Below are 18297 nucleotides of genomic sequence, written 5' to 3'. Positions count from 1 at the left end.
ATCAAGGAAAACAGAGATTCTAAAGCAGTGATTGCTTTTTTTCTTTTTGGCAACTGAATCATGACCTTAGGGAGAGCAAGATAAACATGGTTTACTGTCCCTTATGTGGTTTTCTTCTAACTACCTAGCTCAGTGATGAGGAATCTTTGATGATATGCCATGACATTTGGAGTGACACGCCAGTATTTACCAGTACCTGATGATGAATGCCATTGTTCAGGATGGCCTAAATTGGGGGACAACAACTGATTATTCCTCTTTGTTTGTTGATATGTGTGTGAGACACAACAGCAGAATCAAGTTAGGCATTTCCCATTTTTTGAGGAGCTCAAAAGGTTTACCATCAATGACCTAGCTGAAGAAAGATCTTAGTGAACCAGAACTCCCAGAATTCTCCTGTCAGTTTGCAAGGTTAGAACATTGCCTTAGGAAATGCTATTGCTTCTAGTAAAACTTTCTTAGGAGAAGATGTATTCATGGAATAGTTAATGAGATATGAATGTTCTTTCTATGAAAAATCTCTTGAGCCTGCTTTGTAGAGACTATCATACAGATAAATGATAGTACTTTATTAACCTGAGAATACAATTACTTTATGAGGACAAATATGTCTCTGTGTACCTGCATGAGGGAGAGAAGCAATTATCATAACACATATTTGTTAACATTAGCAACAAGCAGCTTTCTAGTTCTAGAGCCACACTCTCCATAATTTTATAAATGCTTTTGTACTTTATGAGAGTTACAATAATTAAGGTACGAAATGTGAATAGTAAAAATTTGGAAGACCACTAGATAATAGAAAATAAATGATATAACATTGGCTACCACAGTGGTTGTCCGTATTTTGGAGCCAATGCTTAACAAAATAATAATTCAAATTTTGATTTACTCTATTCCACAAACCTGTGCTAAAGAGCATGGTTTAAGGTAAGATTTACAATGTATTACTTGTATGTACTAGAGCTCTATTTATTTCTAGCTGGACATTACTAGTTTTGTGCATGAACCAGGAATCTCATAATGAGATCATTTGAATGGGACTTAGGCTGGCATTATAAATGAAGATGGATTAATGTGCCAGACTGATAAATCAACATACAAGCATGTTACTTCCTCAACTTACCTCCTCTGCATTTTGTTCTTTGATACCTAGCAATTCAGCTGAGAACATTGTCTTAGTGGCAACCATGTCTCAAGGGCCAATCTTGGTCTGCCAGCCTTGTAAAAGCTTATGTATCTTCAGGGCATGATCCCCAATCTCACAAGTTGGTATGAGAATATTACCCAAATATCTGTTCCTTTTACTTGATGACTACTTGGGAGCTTTAATCTTTCGGGCTACTCCCCCTTTTGGTACTCTACAACTGACATAAGACATAATCTTTATTTACCAGAAAGCTTCTCATTTCCTAATTCAGTCTTAAAAAAAATGAAATGATGAGGTAGCTAGAGCTATTCATTTGTTTGCAGATCTACCTGGAGAAAAAGACCAAAGGAATTGTAGTGGCAGACAACACCCTGTTAGCTGTTAAGGTGTTTTATTCCATATGGCAGCCTTTTGTGACAATCCCCACAACACTTTCAAAATGCTATGTCTTGGCCTGAAATGACTATCTTTTCTAGCTCTTTCTGTTTTGAATATATGCCTATTTCTGAGCCCTATGATCCTTGATATTGGTTATTAATTGGGCCACATACTGCCTCAGGTCTACTTGAGTTAAAAGTTTGACACACTTGCATCCATTACAACTCTAGGAAGAGAGTTTTTTTGCCATGCATTTTGATTTGTTTAATTGAGATTTAGTTTCAATTGTAAGACAGTGACCATTGAAGATGAGGAAATATATGAAATGGAATTTTAAAAATAGCTTAATGTTCAATACTGAGACAAAATAACAAATGTGACGATATAAAATGAGTGAGGTTGCCAATATAAAAATTTGCTTGTTGAACTATTATGATGTGTATAAATATGTGAATTTGGGGGTAAATTCCTTGATATGATTATGTGTTAATGAAAAGGAAGTCAGACTTTAAAACTTTACACTGAAGCTTTTATATAAAATCATATTTTGAAGGATGAAAGACTGTTGTGTGATAATTAAAATATAAGATTATGTATGTTGAATTAATGTGATTTGTAGTAGTACAGTATTTTAAACAGAATAAATTGTAAGGAATTTATGCATTGCAAGGAATTGACAATTATATGGTTGTTTATCTGACTGCATTTTTTAAATGGATTTGAACCATCAGATTGGTAAATACAAATCCCAGATTTTGTAGAATCCATATATTTCTAGTCTAAGGAAATAATATATCTCTTAATAATAATATAACAACAACACCAAAATGAACTAGATAAGATGAATTAATGGAGAAAAGAAATGAGACAGCATAGAGGGAAAATGCAACAGTGCTGATCTTTAAATCAAAACTAATTATAAATTTTATTATCTGTGTCTCAGTGTACCATTGATCACATTTAGTGTACACACTGTTTCTGTTACTGTGCATTACACACATCATAAAATGAAGAAAACAAATGAAATGAAATAATTTTACACAAACACAATGATCGTATTATTAATAATAATAATATCCCTGACAACCCAAATGTTATCCCACCCCCCACCTCCAAGTCCATAACACAAATCAAATGAAATTAACAGAGAACAAAAAGCCTTCAAAAGTGAAAAACAATTTACAGAAAAATAAATAAAAGGAAAACTCAGAATTCAAGCATTCCACAGATTGTTCAAAATGATTGAAAGCCTAGTCTAACTTTCATCTTTTTAACCAGGTGATGTGAGAACAACTTTTATTTTTTAGTTTTATAGCTAGATTAAAAGATGCCATTAAGGATCTGAGATAGTTACAGTTAATGTGTACATTCACTGGTGATGTAGACTAGGCCTTTTAAAGCTTTCTGTGTGCACATGTCATGCACAAATGAAACAGCATCTGCACAGGTAGCCTCTGCATTGAAATGAATGGGAAAATGCTAGGCATTGTATTGAGTGGAATCCCTAAATACCTGAGGCATCCAATTCATTACTCCGGCAAACGTACCATTAATTTCAATGAGTCTGGGCTACCATATACAGATAAAAATCTAGTATGAAATTCTAACGTGATAAAAAGAAATCCATCTCTTATTTTGCTTTATTCACTCAGTCCATTATATGGTATTACAATTAGTTTCCCCACGGCTTGAAATATGCCTAATGTTTTTGCAGTTTTATAGAGTGATTTTTTTTCTACAGCATTGGTATTCTGGTTTTTTCCATTTAATTAATGCACTGAGCAGGTCATTTCCAAATCGGTGGTTGTATGATTTAAGGATAGTAGGATTTTAAGGATGTGAATTCATACAGTCACTTCGCTTACCGTAATATACCGTATGTGTATGAGAAAGTATCCATGAGAAAATGGGTGATAGAAGAATTGTTTATTATCAGTCATACACCCCCCCCCCCCCCCCGTGAATAAAGGAGAAATTACAAACTCCCAAAAGAATATCATTATATATTGGGGAGAAATACTTGGAAATATGTCTACAGATTTTTTTTCAACCAACATCCAGCAGCACTGCTAAGTGACAATGAGAAATATATTTTACATATATATCTTTTCATTTTCCAATTGGAGATGGATTAACCTGAGACTCTTCAAATATTACTGAATATCACTCCCATGATTCTGAACTACTGGCCATACTGCTGGGAACTGGAGTCCAATAATATCCAAAGGCCCATAGATTCTCCATTGATATTTAGAGAACAGCTCCTTATCATTGTAAACATGACTATATTTTTATGATATGGAACATCAATGGCTTTGTTTTTCCCCTAATTACTTGTCAGTTTCCTTTTTCAGAACAGGCTATTGTGCGGTTACAACTGCAATAACAGTGTTTATATGACGATTTTTAAGGTATAAACCCTGTACTGCTCATGGCTACCCACACTGCTTCCGTGTGACTAGGGAAGCAGCAAAGCCATGCACATTTTACTTCTCTGGCACCCATAAAGAGAATTAAAAAAAAAACAGAAAGAAAGAAACAGAAACGAGGAAAATGAATTGTTTCAATAAGTTTCATTCTCTCTAATCCCCGTTTAGATTTGCTTGCTTTAGATATTTCAGATGTAGTGGTGAGATAATTCTGAAAAATGAAAAATAATAATAATAGAAAGACAGCGTATGGAGAAATCAATAGACAAACTAGCTACGAAATAAATATCATTGGACTGTTCAGTTGCACTGCCCCTGAATGATAGTTCCCAAGTAAAGCTCCTTTTTGGTACATTAATCTACTCTGAACATTGATATGTACATTGTTCACATGTACTCATCAATGTCTACAACAATACTGATACTTTTTAATTTATGGAGCTAAATGCCAATTCACTGCCAGACAATGCAGATAGTGCCACATTTCTTGCTAGGACCCATTGTTGTTCTGAAGGCCAATGGGTAGTAGAACTTTTTAACTCCAGCATGGAAAAATTAATTTGAATTACAGTATTCTGAGGGTGGGTTGCCCTTTACAAATGTCAGCGATTTCCATAGAGCAAGAGCAGGATCAGAGAGAATAAGCAATGCAAGAGACCAAAGAATTGGCATCTGGAGCACATGCAGCATAAATACTCTGTGTAAAATGGGTGACTGAAAAAAAAGCTCAAGGATGTTCTGGTGATTTAGGGTTAAACACAGCTGTTCATACTTAAAATGAACATTAAGTCCCAATTAATTCCAACAGTCTAGTAATAAACAGGCTAAATTCATCCACAACTCAGTGGTAAAGCACATGCTAGCATGTCAACTATCCAACAATTCAATTCATGGAATCACCAGTTAAAATAGTTACAGGCTGGATAAGCTTCTCCCTGAGATCTCAGAGAATCACTCTAAGTGAGAGTCCTGGGCTAGATAGGTCACCGGCTTGACTCAGTATAAACAACTTTCCGAGTCCTTGTACTTGACTGGTAAACAGATCCCTTTCTATGTGATGAAACTTGCACAGTTTCTTCCTTTAAAACCTAAGACTTTCTCCAGCTCTTGGTTATTGCTTCTTAGGAACCTTATACTGAACAACAGAATGAATACCAGCCATTTCTGGACTCTCACTCTGTTCATTGAAAAGAAAAGATATGGAAAGAAACACGCTTGCATTTTCAATGGTCGGTCAGCTTCACTATCACTATTCAATGCTATATTACAGATTATGGTTTGCTTCATTCATGCAAAGTATTACAACAAGTACAATGAAAGCATTCCCAATTTGGAGTATGAGAAGGAGCATAGCAGCAAATATTGGTAGATGGAAAGGGCATAGGAGGGAACTGAAATTTATCTGACAAAATATGTCAGAAATACAGGAAAAAATGCTAGGGCTTCGGGCATGAGTCTATAATCCACAGTCTGGAGCAAACGGAGAATTGATTAAATATGGTTTAGGTGGCTATTTTTCTTTTAAGAGAGTGCTGGTCATAAATAGAGTTCTGAAAAAAAATGGGAAAGGGTTATCTGTGGTTTAATAACATCTGAACAACCAGGCAGTTAAGGAGGGATCAAAACAAAAATAAAAACAAACAAAACAAAACCTCAAGCAAAATTATCCTCCCCATAAACAGCATAGGGTTGGAACCCCCTTGGATTGTGTTGGTCACTCTAGACTCACATGTGTCATTGAGGGTGGTGATTCAGCTTGTTCTTGAGTTAATGAAGAAGGCAACAAAGATATTGGTCAGAAAGTCAAGAACTCCCACTTAAGTCCTTCGCCCAATATGATATAACTTAAAGTTGGTTGTTAGTCTTTCCAAACAACCCCCTTTGACATCCAACTGCTCCTTAGAGAGGGAGGGGAAAGGGAAATACAAAATAACTCCATCATGACCTTGTAGGCTGAGTTGCAAAGATGGCCCTGCATCCACGTCTCCATTGCAATGCTGCTCCTCCTGGTGAAGACTCCTGCAGATTTCAAACTCCTACCACAAAGCTACATTCCATCAATAGGTAAGTGAACATGGCAAATGTCTTTTCTTCTCTGTTCAATAATATTAGATCTATATCTCTATATCTCTCTTTCTATATATATATGTATTATATATATATATATATAGATAGATATTATCTTCAATTGTTTCTTTAGAAGCCCTTTATGTGGCAGTAGGCTTCCATAGATGAGAAAAATATGTACAAGAGCCAGAGCAGCACAAAGAGGCTTGAGGTCAAAATCTTGGCAGTCCGTGGCCCACCTAGCTCACCTCCAATCTCTGGTCTTCGCCGGTAGAGGAGCACACCAACACTGATGAAAGCAATATAGTGAAGAGGGTGACAGAGAAAGCCAGGTTGCCTGGTTGGACTGCAAATGTCTCCCCTTTGGCTGCATGGTAGATTGCAGCAATGGACCAGGCTACGCCGATTCCCAGGAAACATTCACAGCGTTGCTACCAGTGACATTACCTATAGAAGCATCTGCATATTGATCTTGTGTTGCTGCTACTTTGCTGGCAAATGTATCTGTAAAGTGAAAAGAAACAGTATTATTGAACCTTGTGCTATGATCCCAATTTCCAAGCTCAGTGTTAGGCAAATGGTTTTCTAGCAATAGCAGGATGGTACATTGATAAATAATCTATCCAAAAGCAAGATCTGGATAGACTTTGAAGTTGCACAGTATAGAACTGATGTTCTATCAATCTTAGCCCAGTGGCTTTTTCCTCCTGTGCTTCTGCCTCTACTAGTAATTAGACACTGTTTTAAACCAACTTGTTAAAAAGAGCTACTAGCAAACTGCAATCTTTAAGTCTCTTTTTACAAACCCCTTCCCATTAGGTTATGCCAATATCATGGATTTTAAATAGTTCAGGTTTCAAAGTTTAATCTAAGATTAGAATCTAATCCTGTGGTCTGTGGATTCCCCACTCCCACCCCAAATGGGTATGTGCTATCACCCAATCCTTCCTCCTTTTTGGTTCTGATATTCTCCAGGTCTTCACCTGGTGGGTTGGATATACTCTACCCCCCGCAGTTCTGCGGAGGTGTTTTAAAGATAGACCTCTACATCAGGACATATGCCAAATGGGGATAGTTCTGTAGAATCCCCAAGCTTCTCTTTTGCTCCTTCTACAGGGAATCCCAGATCCAGTTCTGAAGAAATAGGTGGCAGAGAATATGAAGCTTATTTGTGGCTTCTTTCTGTTTAACCAGGATTTTGATGTATCCCTGTTGCTCGATTAAGTGCCTCTTTTTGTTCTCACTCATCTCACTTACTCACTCAACCACAGAATAGCATTAATCTTAGTGATCATCGCTATTGTGCTTTTTTATTCTACTTTAGTTTTTATTTATATCTATAATTTCTAGATATATGTGTTTCAGTGTTTGAAGTACCCTGTTTTTTCTGCCTTGAAGGTAGTATTAAATATCAACTGAAACCACCCAAACCCAGTGGTTTGGACATTAAAGGAATTGAAGTAGCCATAACTAAAAGGGGATCACAACATATATCTGCATTTCAAACCATTTTGCAATCATTGGAGGAGAACGGATACACGGGAGAAGCAGAAGCTGAACCTACAACTTCAGCTTGCATTTTTCTCCTGCCAGGAGCTTCTTTAGAATCTATGTAGCATTATACATCGATCCACTCTGTCTGATGGTTAGAAATTATCTTTTTGCAAATTTTTCTTTTCTCTCCCCTCATTCTTCCTTCTCTGGAACGAAAAGTCTTTCCCCCAGTATGAACTGTTCAATTATCCAGTAACAAACAGCATGATTAAAAACAATGTAGTTTTTCTTACAACTATATTTTGAAATTTAAATTGGGATTATGGTTCATAGCTTTGGCTCATAATTACATTAATGATAATGTGATATCATTTCATAATAATATTAAAACAATATGTACTATGTACTATCTATGTCCTTGTAATATTAACACAAACTCTGTAAAAGAAGCTTAGGAGATTGAGATTTAGCCTGGGTTCACACTTATATTTTGTACTTAACTGGTTTTTTGATTTGATGGTCTGATGATGCGAAGCCCCAATGGGTGCTCAGCACAATGGTAAGCCATTATTGGCAGGATCACACTTCCCTAAGCCAAAGCACATTCTGCCTTAGTAGAAAGTGTGAATCAGCTCAAAAAGTGGCTTGTAAAAAAACAGCGGTCTATGGTAGTCAGTTCATGATAATAGTAACTTCTGAATCAAGTCTGAGGGCAGATAATTTGAACAGCTTCATTATACATATAGCCCTCGACTTACAACAGTTCATTTAGTGATCGTTCAAAGTTACAACGGTACTGAAGAAAGTGACTTATGACTGCTTTTCAGACTTATGACTGTTGCAGTATCCTGGGGTCATGTGATCACCTTTTATAACCTTCTGACAAGCAAAGTCAATGGGGAAGCCAGATTCATTTAATAACTGAATTACTAAGTTAACAAAGGCAGTGATTCACTTAACAAATGTGACAAGAAATGGGGCAAAACTCACTTAATAAATGTCTCACTTAGCAACAGAAAATTTGGACTCAATTGTGGTCATAAGTCAAGGATTGCCTATATCAACTTAAATGTAAGCTAAAGTACTAAATAAAATAGATACGCATTATTGTGAAACGATCAATTTGGCTCCCATTCTACAAAATCAGATTAGAGGGAAATCCAAATTGCACATTCATTACTTGTCTTTCTTTCTGTATTTCAAAGCATTGTTGGATATCTACCTCTTTTATCCGTTTCCCCCACCACCCCCTGCATTATTTAATTTTCCTGAAACAGGCGCTAATCTTATGGTGCTCCAGTCACAAACATTTCACTAGTAAAGGAGAATTTGCTGTTATTTAAACTCCATCCCAAGTATGCAACTTGATGTATTTTGTTTAAAAAAAAGAGCATTCCAAGCTGTTTTAACTGAATGTTTTCCAGTACAACAGCCTCAGGCCACCTTGGATAAAAAGAGAGAAAAGACAACTCAGCCTACAAAAGTACTTCTTTAAAATGTCATTCTTGGCAGGAGTTTAGAAACAGCTTTTTCCTATGGTATGCTGGATGCAGAATTGTGAGGTCTCAGGTGGTAGTTAGCTCTTCATCCTCATACAAAGGCAAAGCCAAATAGGTAGGGCAAGAATGTTAATTTATATTAAAATTCAAAAGCTGCTTTCACTCATAAAAATAGCACCGTGGACATTTCTATAAGCTCTGTTAAAAAAAAAGGCAGTTTCTCCAGAATTCTGCCTTTGCTGTTCCACAGCAACTTAATAATTAAGCTGCAGAAGTGATGTCAAAATAAGAAAGTTCATACTAGGTCCTTATGCAATAGCCAGCAGAGTTCTTGGCAAGCTGTGGGTGGCAAGGTTGCTTGCAAAACACTCTTCATTCACGGTAGTTTTTATGAAATTAAATTGGTTTGCTTATTTATTAATAATTTACATAGATTCCAGATTCTGGGTGGCTAACAATACTAAAAACCATTATAAAAATATCAGAAACAGGAAAGCAACTTCCATAAAACATGAGCTGGGGTAAAAACAACAACAACAACAGATTCATCAACAGAGTAACAAACCAGCACAACCAATATATTTCCTATTGTCCAGACATCTGCCTGCTGGGTGATCATCTGACTAACTGGGAGTTAAACACTAGTTCCTTTATTAGTAAAGGCATGAGGAAACTAGTAAATTGCAGCTAGACCTTGACTTACAACAGTTTGTTTAGTGACCGTTCAAAGTTACAACGGCATTGAAAAAAGTGACTTAGGACCATTTTTCACTCTTATGACCATTTCAGCATCACTATGATCACGTGATTTACATTTGGATGCTGACAGCTGGTTCATTTTTATGACGGTTGTGTCTTAGGGTTATGCAGCCTCCTGACAATGAAAGACAATAGGGAAGCCATATTTGCTTAATAACCAGGCTAGTAATTTAGAACTCCAGTGATTCGCTTAACAAAGGTGACAAGAAAAGTCGTAAAATAGGGCAGAATTCACTTAACAATTTCTCACTTAAATTTTGAGCTCAATTGTGGTCATAGGTTGAGGACTACCTATATTACACTGGAGAAGAGTGAGCTAGGCTTACAGTATATGTGTAAAGGTTCATGTTATGTCTGCAACATAACTGACTTCTATTTTAGTAGCCCTTCAGGCTAAAAATATTGTTTATCTATTTGCTCCCCCCCCAACTTAGAAAAGTGTTTTTTTGATGCAAATTATGTGAATTGTCAGTGAGAACATTAGCATCCCGCATAGAATTGTAAACCCTATGGTTCCTTGTGAAGAGGGAATTTAATTTTAGTTTCAATTTATTTTATGGCACATAGATTTGATAATGAAGCTATGGCCCAAAAGGGCATGCTGTCTTCAATCTGGATCCTTCAGCTGAGTGGAGGCTGGCCATGCTTATTGGAAATTTTAGGAATGACAGAGCCAGATTTCTGGAAATCACCAGATCCAGAAAGGTTGCCATAGGCCAGTGATGGCAAACCTTTTTGGCACTGAGTGCCCAAACCAGAACGTGTGTGCGCTTGTGTGCATGCCAGACTGCCGGAAACCCAAAGACCAGCTGGCTGTGCACATGCACGGGCCAGCCACCTGGTCTCTGGATTTCCAGCGTGCGTATCCACACTGGTCAGTTGTCTTTGGGTTTCTGGTGCTTCAGCATGAGCAAAGACCAATTGGCTGGCGCATGTGCATGGCAATAAGCAGAAGAGCAGCTGGCAACAGCACGCATGCCCACAGAGAGGGCTCCACATGCCATTTCTGGCATGCGTGCCATAGGTTTGCCACCACAGCCTTAGGCAATCAACTTTTGATAAGCACTTTTCAATTTTTGACTGATCATTGCATTTTACAAATATTGTTCTGGCATGGCTGTGTGATCTATGGGTGTGAGAGTTTTTGGGGGTCTTGACTATACCTTTTTCCCTTCTTTAAATTTATTCTGATAATTGTATTATGTTTCTATTTATTTATTATTCAAATTTATATAGCATCTCATGAAAAATGATTCTGGAGAGCATATAGCAGTCCATTGTCAGTTTGGTTAAACAATTAGTTTCTTAAACAAATAAATAATTTTCATTGACAATTTGACATGCAGATGAATGGTTCAGTAGAACTATTGAATTGGGACACAGGTGGGTTTAACTATAAATGCTAGCTATTTAGGTTAAATGTATAATCTATTTATTTTAAAAACCTGTGTATTCTACCTTTCTTAGGCATTCCATAATGACAATGCAAAAATTGGAACAATCAATAGATGGTGGTAAAGAAATACATAACACTCTATTACTTTATTTGCTCTTTGAGGTTTTGCCACGTAAATATGGTAAGTGCCCTTATTTAAAAATCTCCCTCTTTATTTCATTTTGACTGAAATTCAGCAGCATCTTTTGGAAGGGTTTTGTTTGCCATATCCAAGACTTGGCTACTGTAAGGATCCTGGGGCCTCTATCAAACCATGAACATAAAGATGAACAGTAACATGATAAATATTATATTAATAAACATAATTTAAGTATCACCACATTATTCAGTGAGACCAATGGGACTGAATTATGTGCATGAGCTATAATACATTCTAGTAAGGAATTCCATTTCTTTAAAAGGAAACTTATAGCATCTAAGTTGCAAATAGATGTCTCATTTGGATAATTTAATTATCTTATCTAGCAATGATTTCATTCCAATGCTCCTACCCCTAGCATTCATACTACTGACAAGATGATTGTAAATTATGTTGAAACTGCAGCCCTATTACACATCTACTCTTTGTTTAAAACTGAATGTGACTCACAATATAATTCTGTAAATATTACTCAGAAGTAAATTCATGATGCTGGGAACTAGGCAATGAGATTGGTTAAAGCTGTCTTGTTCAAAAGATGTTTAATGCAGAGTTAAGTCAATGGGCTGTTCTTCACTAGCTTACTACTAAATTTTTGGATATTGATTTTTGACTTGTGCCTCAAGCTAGTTTTTTTTAGCTTGCTCTTTATTCTTAACTTTTCTTTCTTCTGGCCTATGAGCTTGGGTTTGGGTCCTCCACTGCAGAATTCTCAGCTTTTTTTTTTTTTTTTAAATAAAAACGATTTTTCCTGATTTGTATCCTATAATTGCAGTTTGACATATAGACATTTGTAGGTGATAACCTTATCTCCAGATCATGAAAAGCTGCTGATTCCTGCATACCAAATAACGGGTGCATAACTGAAAAGATGAACATGTATCAGCCTTTCTGCTCCCTTTTTTGGCATCCTAAAGCAAACTGTTGCCAGTGAATTGGGGAATGTGCACAATCTGATTGGATCGGCAGTTGAATTTTTCTTCCACACTGACAATGTGACCACGTGGGAATGTTCCCAGGATCACCTGCATACATACATCTTGTATGGCTTGATCAGTGAGTTACAGTCTATCATGGCGTGGAATTACATGAAATTCAATGCTAGGAGAGAGTGACTGTTTGAAGGGTAACTTAGGGGCAGTGGTGGGATTCAAATAATTGAACAACCGGTTCTCTGCTCTAATGATTTCTTCCAACAACCAGTTCACCAAACTGCTCAGAAACTTAACAACCGGTTCTCCCAAAGTAGTGCGAACTGACTGAATCCCACCACTGCTTAGGGGGTGTTTGAAGGATTGCATGATGCATAATTTGGTCCTCCAATCTGTTGCTGCTACCTCCCGGCATTGGTCATCTGAGGTGATGACCTCACAATGCTAAATAATAGAACTGTCCCTTTAGCTGTGACTTCCCACTTGTTCGCTTCCTCTGCTTAGGCCTTAGTTGTCTTCCCTGCCACTGGGAATTGACATATCAAGATCCTAATCATTAATTGACACCATTGAGCAATATAGAAAGCATTTTATTATGCTTTCTGTTGATCATATTGAAATAGATTTGGGAACAAAAAGATTTCAAAGACCAATAAGTATAGTATTAATAGTACTAAATTTATTTAGTATCATGATTTTTAAAATTCTCATCTTATTTAATTCTTCCTAAAAGTAAAACTAGTAAAAGGAAAAATTGCCTAATAAATGCAGGGATGGGAAAGACAAAGTACTGATTACATGTGATTAAAATGATATGTTCACAAAGAAATGCTACTAATATAAAACAAGGAAGAATTGGACATAATCACTGCAATTGTCTTTTGTGAAAAGCCTTTTCACTGTAATCATTCTGGAGAAACTAGGGAAGTTAATTTAAGTTATTTAATCCTCTTAATTTTAATTGCTTTGCATTATCTTTTTTGTCTTTTTATCACATTGCAAGCCACCCAGACTTTCTGAAATAGTGAAATGGGCAGCATATAAATTTAATGTACATAAATAAATAAATCTCACGACCTCTACTGTACTTAGAATAATTATTCTACTTTGTTTCATCTCTTCAGGCCAAAACATTTTTGTAACCTTAGAGTTAATATACTAGAAGAAATCTGAAAAGTTTCCTCAAATGCCAATACGTCCTTAACAGGTATAATACGTGTACGTGATATATTTATATGGAAAAATGTATAGACAGAGTATCGGCAAGCAAACTTCCCTGACATTACCATGGTGCAGAAGGCCATTGCTAAATGACAGAACTCAAGCTGTTATGTATCAGGAAATTCTATGATTAATATTTTCTGATATGTAGATAGTGCAGTTTCAATATTTAATTATTTTTACTTGTTTTATGACTTGTTAAGCAGCTAGAGTCATCTTGTAGGGGAATGGCTGGCATAAAAATGTCATAAGTAATAAATAGTAATAAATGAATGAATGAATGAATAAATGTATATATCTTCCCTAGTTTATGTGCAGATAAATATGATCTATAATTCCATTGTTAGGGACAACCTAAAAATGCATCAGGTAGTCAGGTGTCCTGTTCTTAGAACCACTTTTATTGGTCTGGTCCCAATGAGTTTTCTTCTGCCTTTAAGTAAAATTGACTTTGCCTTGCCTGAATTATTCCCCCCCTCCACTTCTCTATATACAGATAAAACATACGTGACATTAAAATTTTATCTTCCACAGAGTTAGGATCCATAGGAGACAGATTACTATTGTTCTATCAGTAATCTTTAGAATGATAGAAAAGCAACTATTGCCTTGATGCGTCATTGGGATCATGAAAAGCAAGAAAAATTGAAACCCCCTTTCCATACCTTGTATGGACCCTACTATGAGTAGATTTAATGATCATGATTGTTTGCTTTCTAATACACAATGATATTGTACCTTTCTGTATTACTTTAAATAGGAAACCCTATTTAACATCTTGCTTATTTTGACTCTGTAATTGTCTTGTTATGGTTACTTAAAATTTGGCAAGCTTTATGTGAATGTATCACTTCTGAATAAGTAATGTAGTAAGAAATAGCATTTTAAATAAAGGTGAGCTCCCAGAGTGAAGATGTAATAAATGGAGTGGCTTTTCAGCCACAGATGATTCAAAAATATTTTTTTTCTGGTTTAAAAAAGGTTAATAGGAAGTAACAGATAGAGAAACATAATCTAGGGCTGCAATTGACAGTCATTTCTTCTGAAATAATCCGTGGGATTCCAGTGGAAATTGTCTGAAATAATTGCGGCCAAATTCTGGATTGTTCCAGGCTTACTAGGAACCCTCATTTTACAGCAAAGGGAGACAATATGAAAAGTAATAGTAATAAATTATTTTTGGTGTCTTTTTATTTCTTTTTTCTTACCTGGTACTGAAGTTCCCAATGCAACAAATACGACTGCAGTTACAGAATCCTTCAGGCCAATTGTGCAGCCAAAATGGGATGCCAAATCCCCAATGAAAGCTGTGAGAAGGCCAATCATGAGGATGGACACTACAAAACAAGCCCAACCATTCCAGTAGTCTGTCGGGGGCACAAAGGCAAAAAGGACTTTCCAGAAGACGGTCAGAAAGTGCATCACATAATCAAAGCAGGATGGTAGCTTCTCTTCGCCACATTCATCATCATCATCATCCTCTCCTGAAAGAGGAAAGAGAGAGAAAAAAAAGGGGGGGGGAGGAGAGAATGGTTCATGAATGATGGTTCCCAACAGTAAGGCTGAGAAAAAGATAACTGAAACTAATGGAAGGTAGGCGTAATTGACTCTGATAGGCTAATACCTAACTACATATGAAATGATTACTGTAAAGGTGTAAATAGACTTTATTATTTGTATATTTGGCAGCTTCCAAAACAACCTCAGAATACGTGACAACTGGGCTATAGACACCTTACACCCACATGAAACAACCAGCTGTTGGTGAATCCAAATTCACAGGCTCTTGTAACAATTCAAAGGATGAAGCAAAAATGATAAATCACTCTTAAAATGATAAAGTGGCAAATGTGAAGTACATGGAAAAGAAATCAATATTAAACAGCAAATATACAATGAAACCAAATAACTGCATTTTAAAGCATAGTAAAGACACAATCGAAGTCAGTTTTAAAATGGGCTTTGAATTACCATAACTTCTACTTTCTATAAATTTACTGATTAACACAAGTATAATTATCATACAATTGCCTTTTAAAAAAATGAAATATATAACAGCTTAATAAATATATCACTTAGAGGAAAAGGCCACTATATTTTTCAGTCCTTGTGAGAGAAGAAAAAAAATGTTTTTTCCTCTTCATACATCATTCCATAATTTTATAAATATATTTGTCATTTTGTTACACTTATTTAAAAAAGTGTCACGGGGAGTTTGTTTCAGTTTCGTAATCAAATTATTTTCTGACTTATATACATTTTGCATTTCTACCAAATTTGTCTTGAGTTTTAATTGTTCTTATTAATTGTATCTGTTGTTATATTGTGGGGGTATGGTGGCCTAGTGTTTAGGATGCTGGGTTGTGGATCAGAAGGCTGGCAGTTCAAGACACAGGTACCACATGATGGGGTGAACTCCTCCTTTGCCTTTCTTAGCATTGCTTCATTTCTTGTTTTTAGTTGTTTAGGCTAAACTAACTGGTTCCAACAAAGGTGTCATGTGATTAAAGCCTGTTATTTCCTTTGGTAGTTTTCCTCTACTAAGCTTATTTTGAGAGTAAAGCCTAGACAATGTTATCTGTTTTGCTTGATCCTGAAAGCTTCTGGAAATATGACTCATCAGATCAGGCCATATTTTTTCCTCCACATATTACCATTTCTCAAATCACTGTGAATTATCCACAAGTCTCCTGATTACTTCTTGATTAGCAATACAATTATGTAACTAGATGTTTGTTGCAGAACATTTTGATTCTTTTGGTTTGCACCACCTGATGTGCTACTTAATCTTGATGTACACTGTATAATATTCTCCCAAAAGGCGTGGGACAGAGGAGCCCAAACAGCTGCTGAAGACTGAAGCTTTTAGGTGTTCTAGCTGTGAGATTGCTACATTTTCTCAACAGAGAAATGAGAAGCACAGAAGAATGGCAGGGAGTGCCATCTTAAATGCAAGAAAGTTTGCATTGTGGAAAGAAACCCAAATGTTTTCATCTTCTTTCCTATTAACAAACATCAGCAAATGGCTTTTTTGACACCATTACAGGGGAAAAAAAACTTTTATCAGCAAGGTTGAAATACACAGAAATATTGTAGATGCCTCACTACACATTAGAGTATGGATGTAAGAGAAATTATCCACAGATTCAATAGGGCTGTATCAAAATGGACACTACACATTAAGACATTCCCTTTGAAACTTGAAAAGCAGGTGGGAACTGCTATGGGGTTGGCCATGCCCTGCATGCACACAGCTGATCTGGATGCAAAATGTAGGTTTAACATGGTCCTATAAATGAACTTACTGTCTTTTCTTGGTGGATGCATACAAAACCTCAAAATAATTTTGCTAGTTCACTTTTGTTTTCTTCTCAATCCCCAAATTCCTTTTTTTCTTTATTGCTAAACTGACAAATTGGTATGAAAGTGCTACTATCTGTATCTCCTTCCACTGAAAAGGATTGGAAAGAGAAGCATCTAATGGTGCAAGGTCAATACGGACCTCTTCATGGCAACATAATCAGTCTAAGTCTTTGCCACTGAGAAACTGAAAAGGCCAAGTATTCTCACTACTCTTATAATCTTTCCTCTCATTGTTGATCCCATTTTCAGACGATAATTCTGACTTGCCTTGTTCTTATGTAGAAAAACCAAGATATGGTAAGTATTCTGTTCATTTGTTTGATTTACATGTTTAAACAGAAGTATAACTACTTTGTGATCCTAAGGTTTTCATCCTGTCTGACCGTGGGAACTGCCAATTGTGTACAGTTGTGTGGATTGGGTTAAAGCCAATTTAAATTCTTGAGTTATTTTGTACTGTCAAGTTGATTTAAATTGTCCTAAGATCAGACAGCACCCTGCAGGTATAACTAGAAAGGGATTATTCAAAATTCTTTAAATAATTTTAAATCACCAATCAATAAGATTTCATGTATTTTTAAAAAGAACATTGCGTGAACAAAGCTTTTTGATATTTAATTCTCTCAGAGCACTTTATGGGAAGAGATGCAGAACAATAAAATGTCCATTAGGAGAATCAAACACTATGCTTTTATGACTAATTTAGTGCATTGGTAAATATTAAAAGGCCTTAGTATGATGGCTCCCTGGATATTTAGAAATGAAAGTTTGGAATAAATTATTTGGATCTATAATCTAGCTCAGTGTTCTTCAACCATATTAACAAAATCTGCAAATTTTATATGGCCAGCATGCCTGCTGATCCTTGGAGAAATGCTGGGCATTGTAACAGAATGTTTATTGGAGGCCCATTGCTACTGCATTATTTGTCGCATAATGTTATAAACAGTCTTTTTGGTTAGTATTAAGCTTCATTATGTTAACTCTGATTAGCTATTTTATGGCTTAGGGTGTTAAACTATGATGAAATAAAAATCTCGCATCAAAAATTAAAAGCTGATCAAACACAGCTGCTGAACTGACTGGCATAATGCACTCTTGAGGACTAAATATGTATTGTTTACCTACTTAGCAAAACTGGTATTATAAAGTATATGAATACCTCCCTGCTTCCTTTTGCTTAACTGCTACACTTTTTAAAAACAATATTAAAAAACCTCCAGTGTTTTTCTCCTTATAACTGTTTGAGTAATTGCTGATGAAGTTTCTCACTGATGTATAAAGCAGGAACACAAAAATACATTAATAAAAAAACAGCTTTCCGGCCAGGTAGCAAAACAAGCCATTTTTCAACCTCTTTTAGAGGATTTCATGTGGGTCTTGTGGAATAAGAATCCTTCAGATACTATT

At 36.0% G+C, this 18297-nt stretch overlaps 1 protein-coding gene across 1 annotated transcript in view; it reads right to left on the bottom strand.

Annotated features, from left to right (window-relative positions):
• Window positions 1-2611: 2611 nt before the first annotated feature.
• SLC8A1 (solute carrier family 8 member A1) overlaps window positions 2612-18297 on the bottom strand; it is a 224081-nt gene continuing 208395 nt past the window's right edge. Inside the window, 4 exon segments of the mRNA XM_032215783.1 lie at window positions 2612-6326; window positions 6329-6442; window positions 6445-6528; window positions 14733-15008. Coding sequence (XP_032071674.1) covers window positions 6154-6326; window positions 6329-6442; window positions 6445-6528; window positions 14733-15008 — 647 coding nt within the window. The 3' untranslated portion in view covers window positions 2612-6153.

The sequence above is a fragment of the Thamnophis elegans genome, chromosome 4 (assembly GCF_009769535.1).
Source record: "Thamnophis elegans isolate rThaEle1 chromosome 4, rThaEle1.pri, whole genome shotgun sequence".
Taxonomy (NCBI): Eukaryota; Metazoa; Chordata; class Lepidosauria; order Squamata; family Colubridae; genus Thamnophis; species Thamnophis elegans.
Note: the sequence above shows the minus strand (reverse complement) of the source record. Positions and strands in the feature narration are given on the sequence as shown.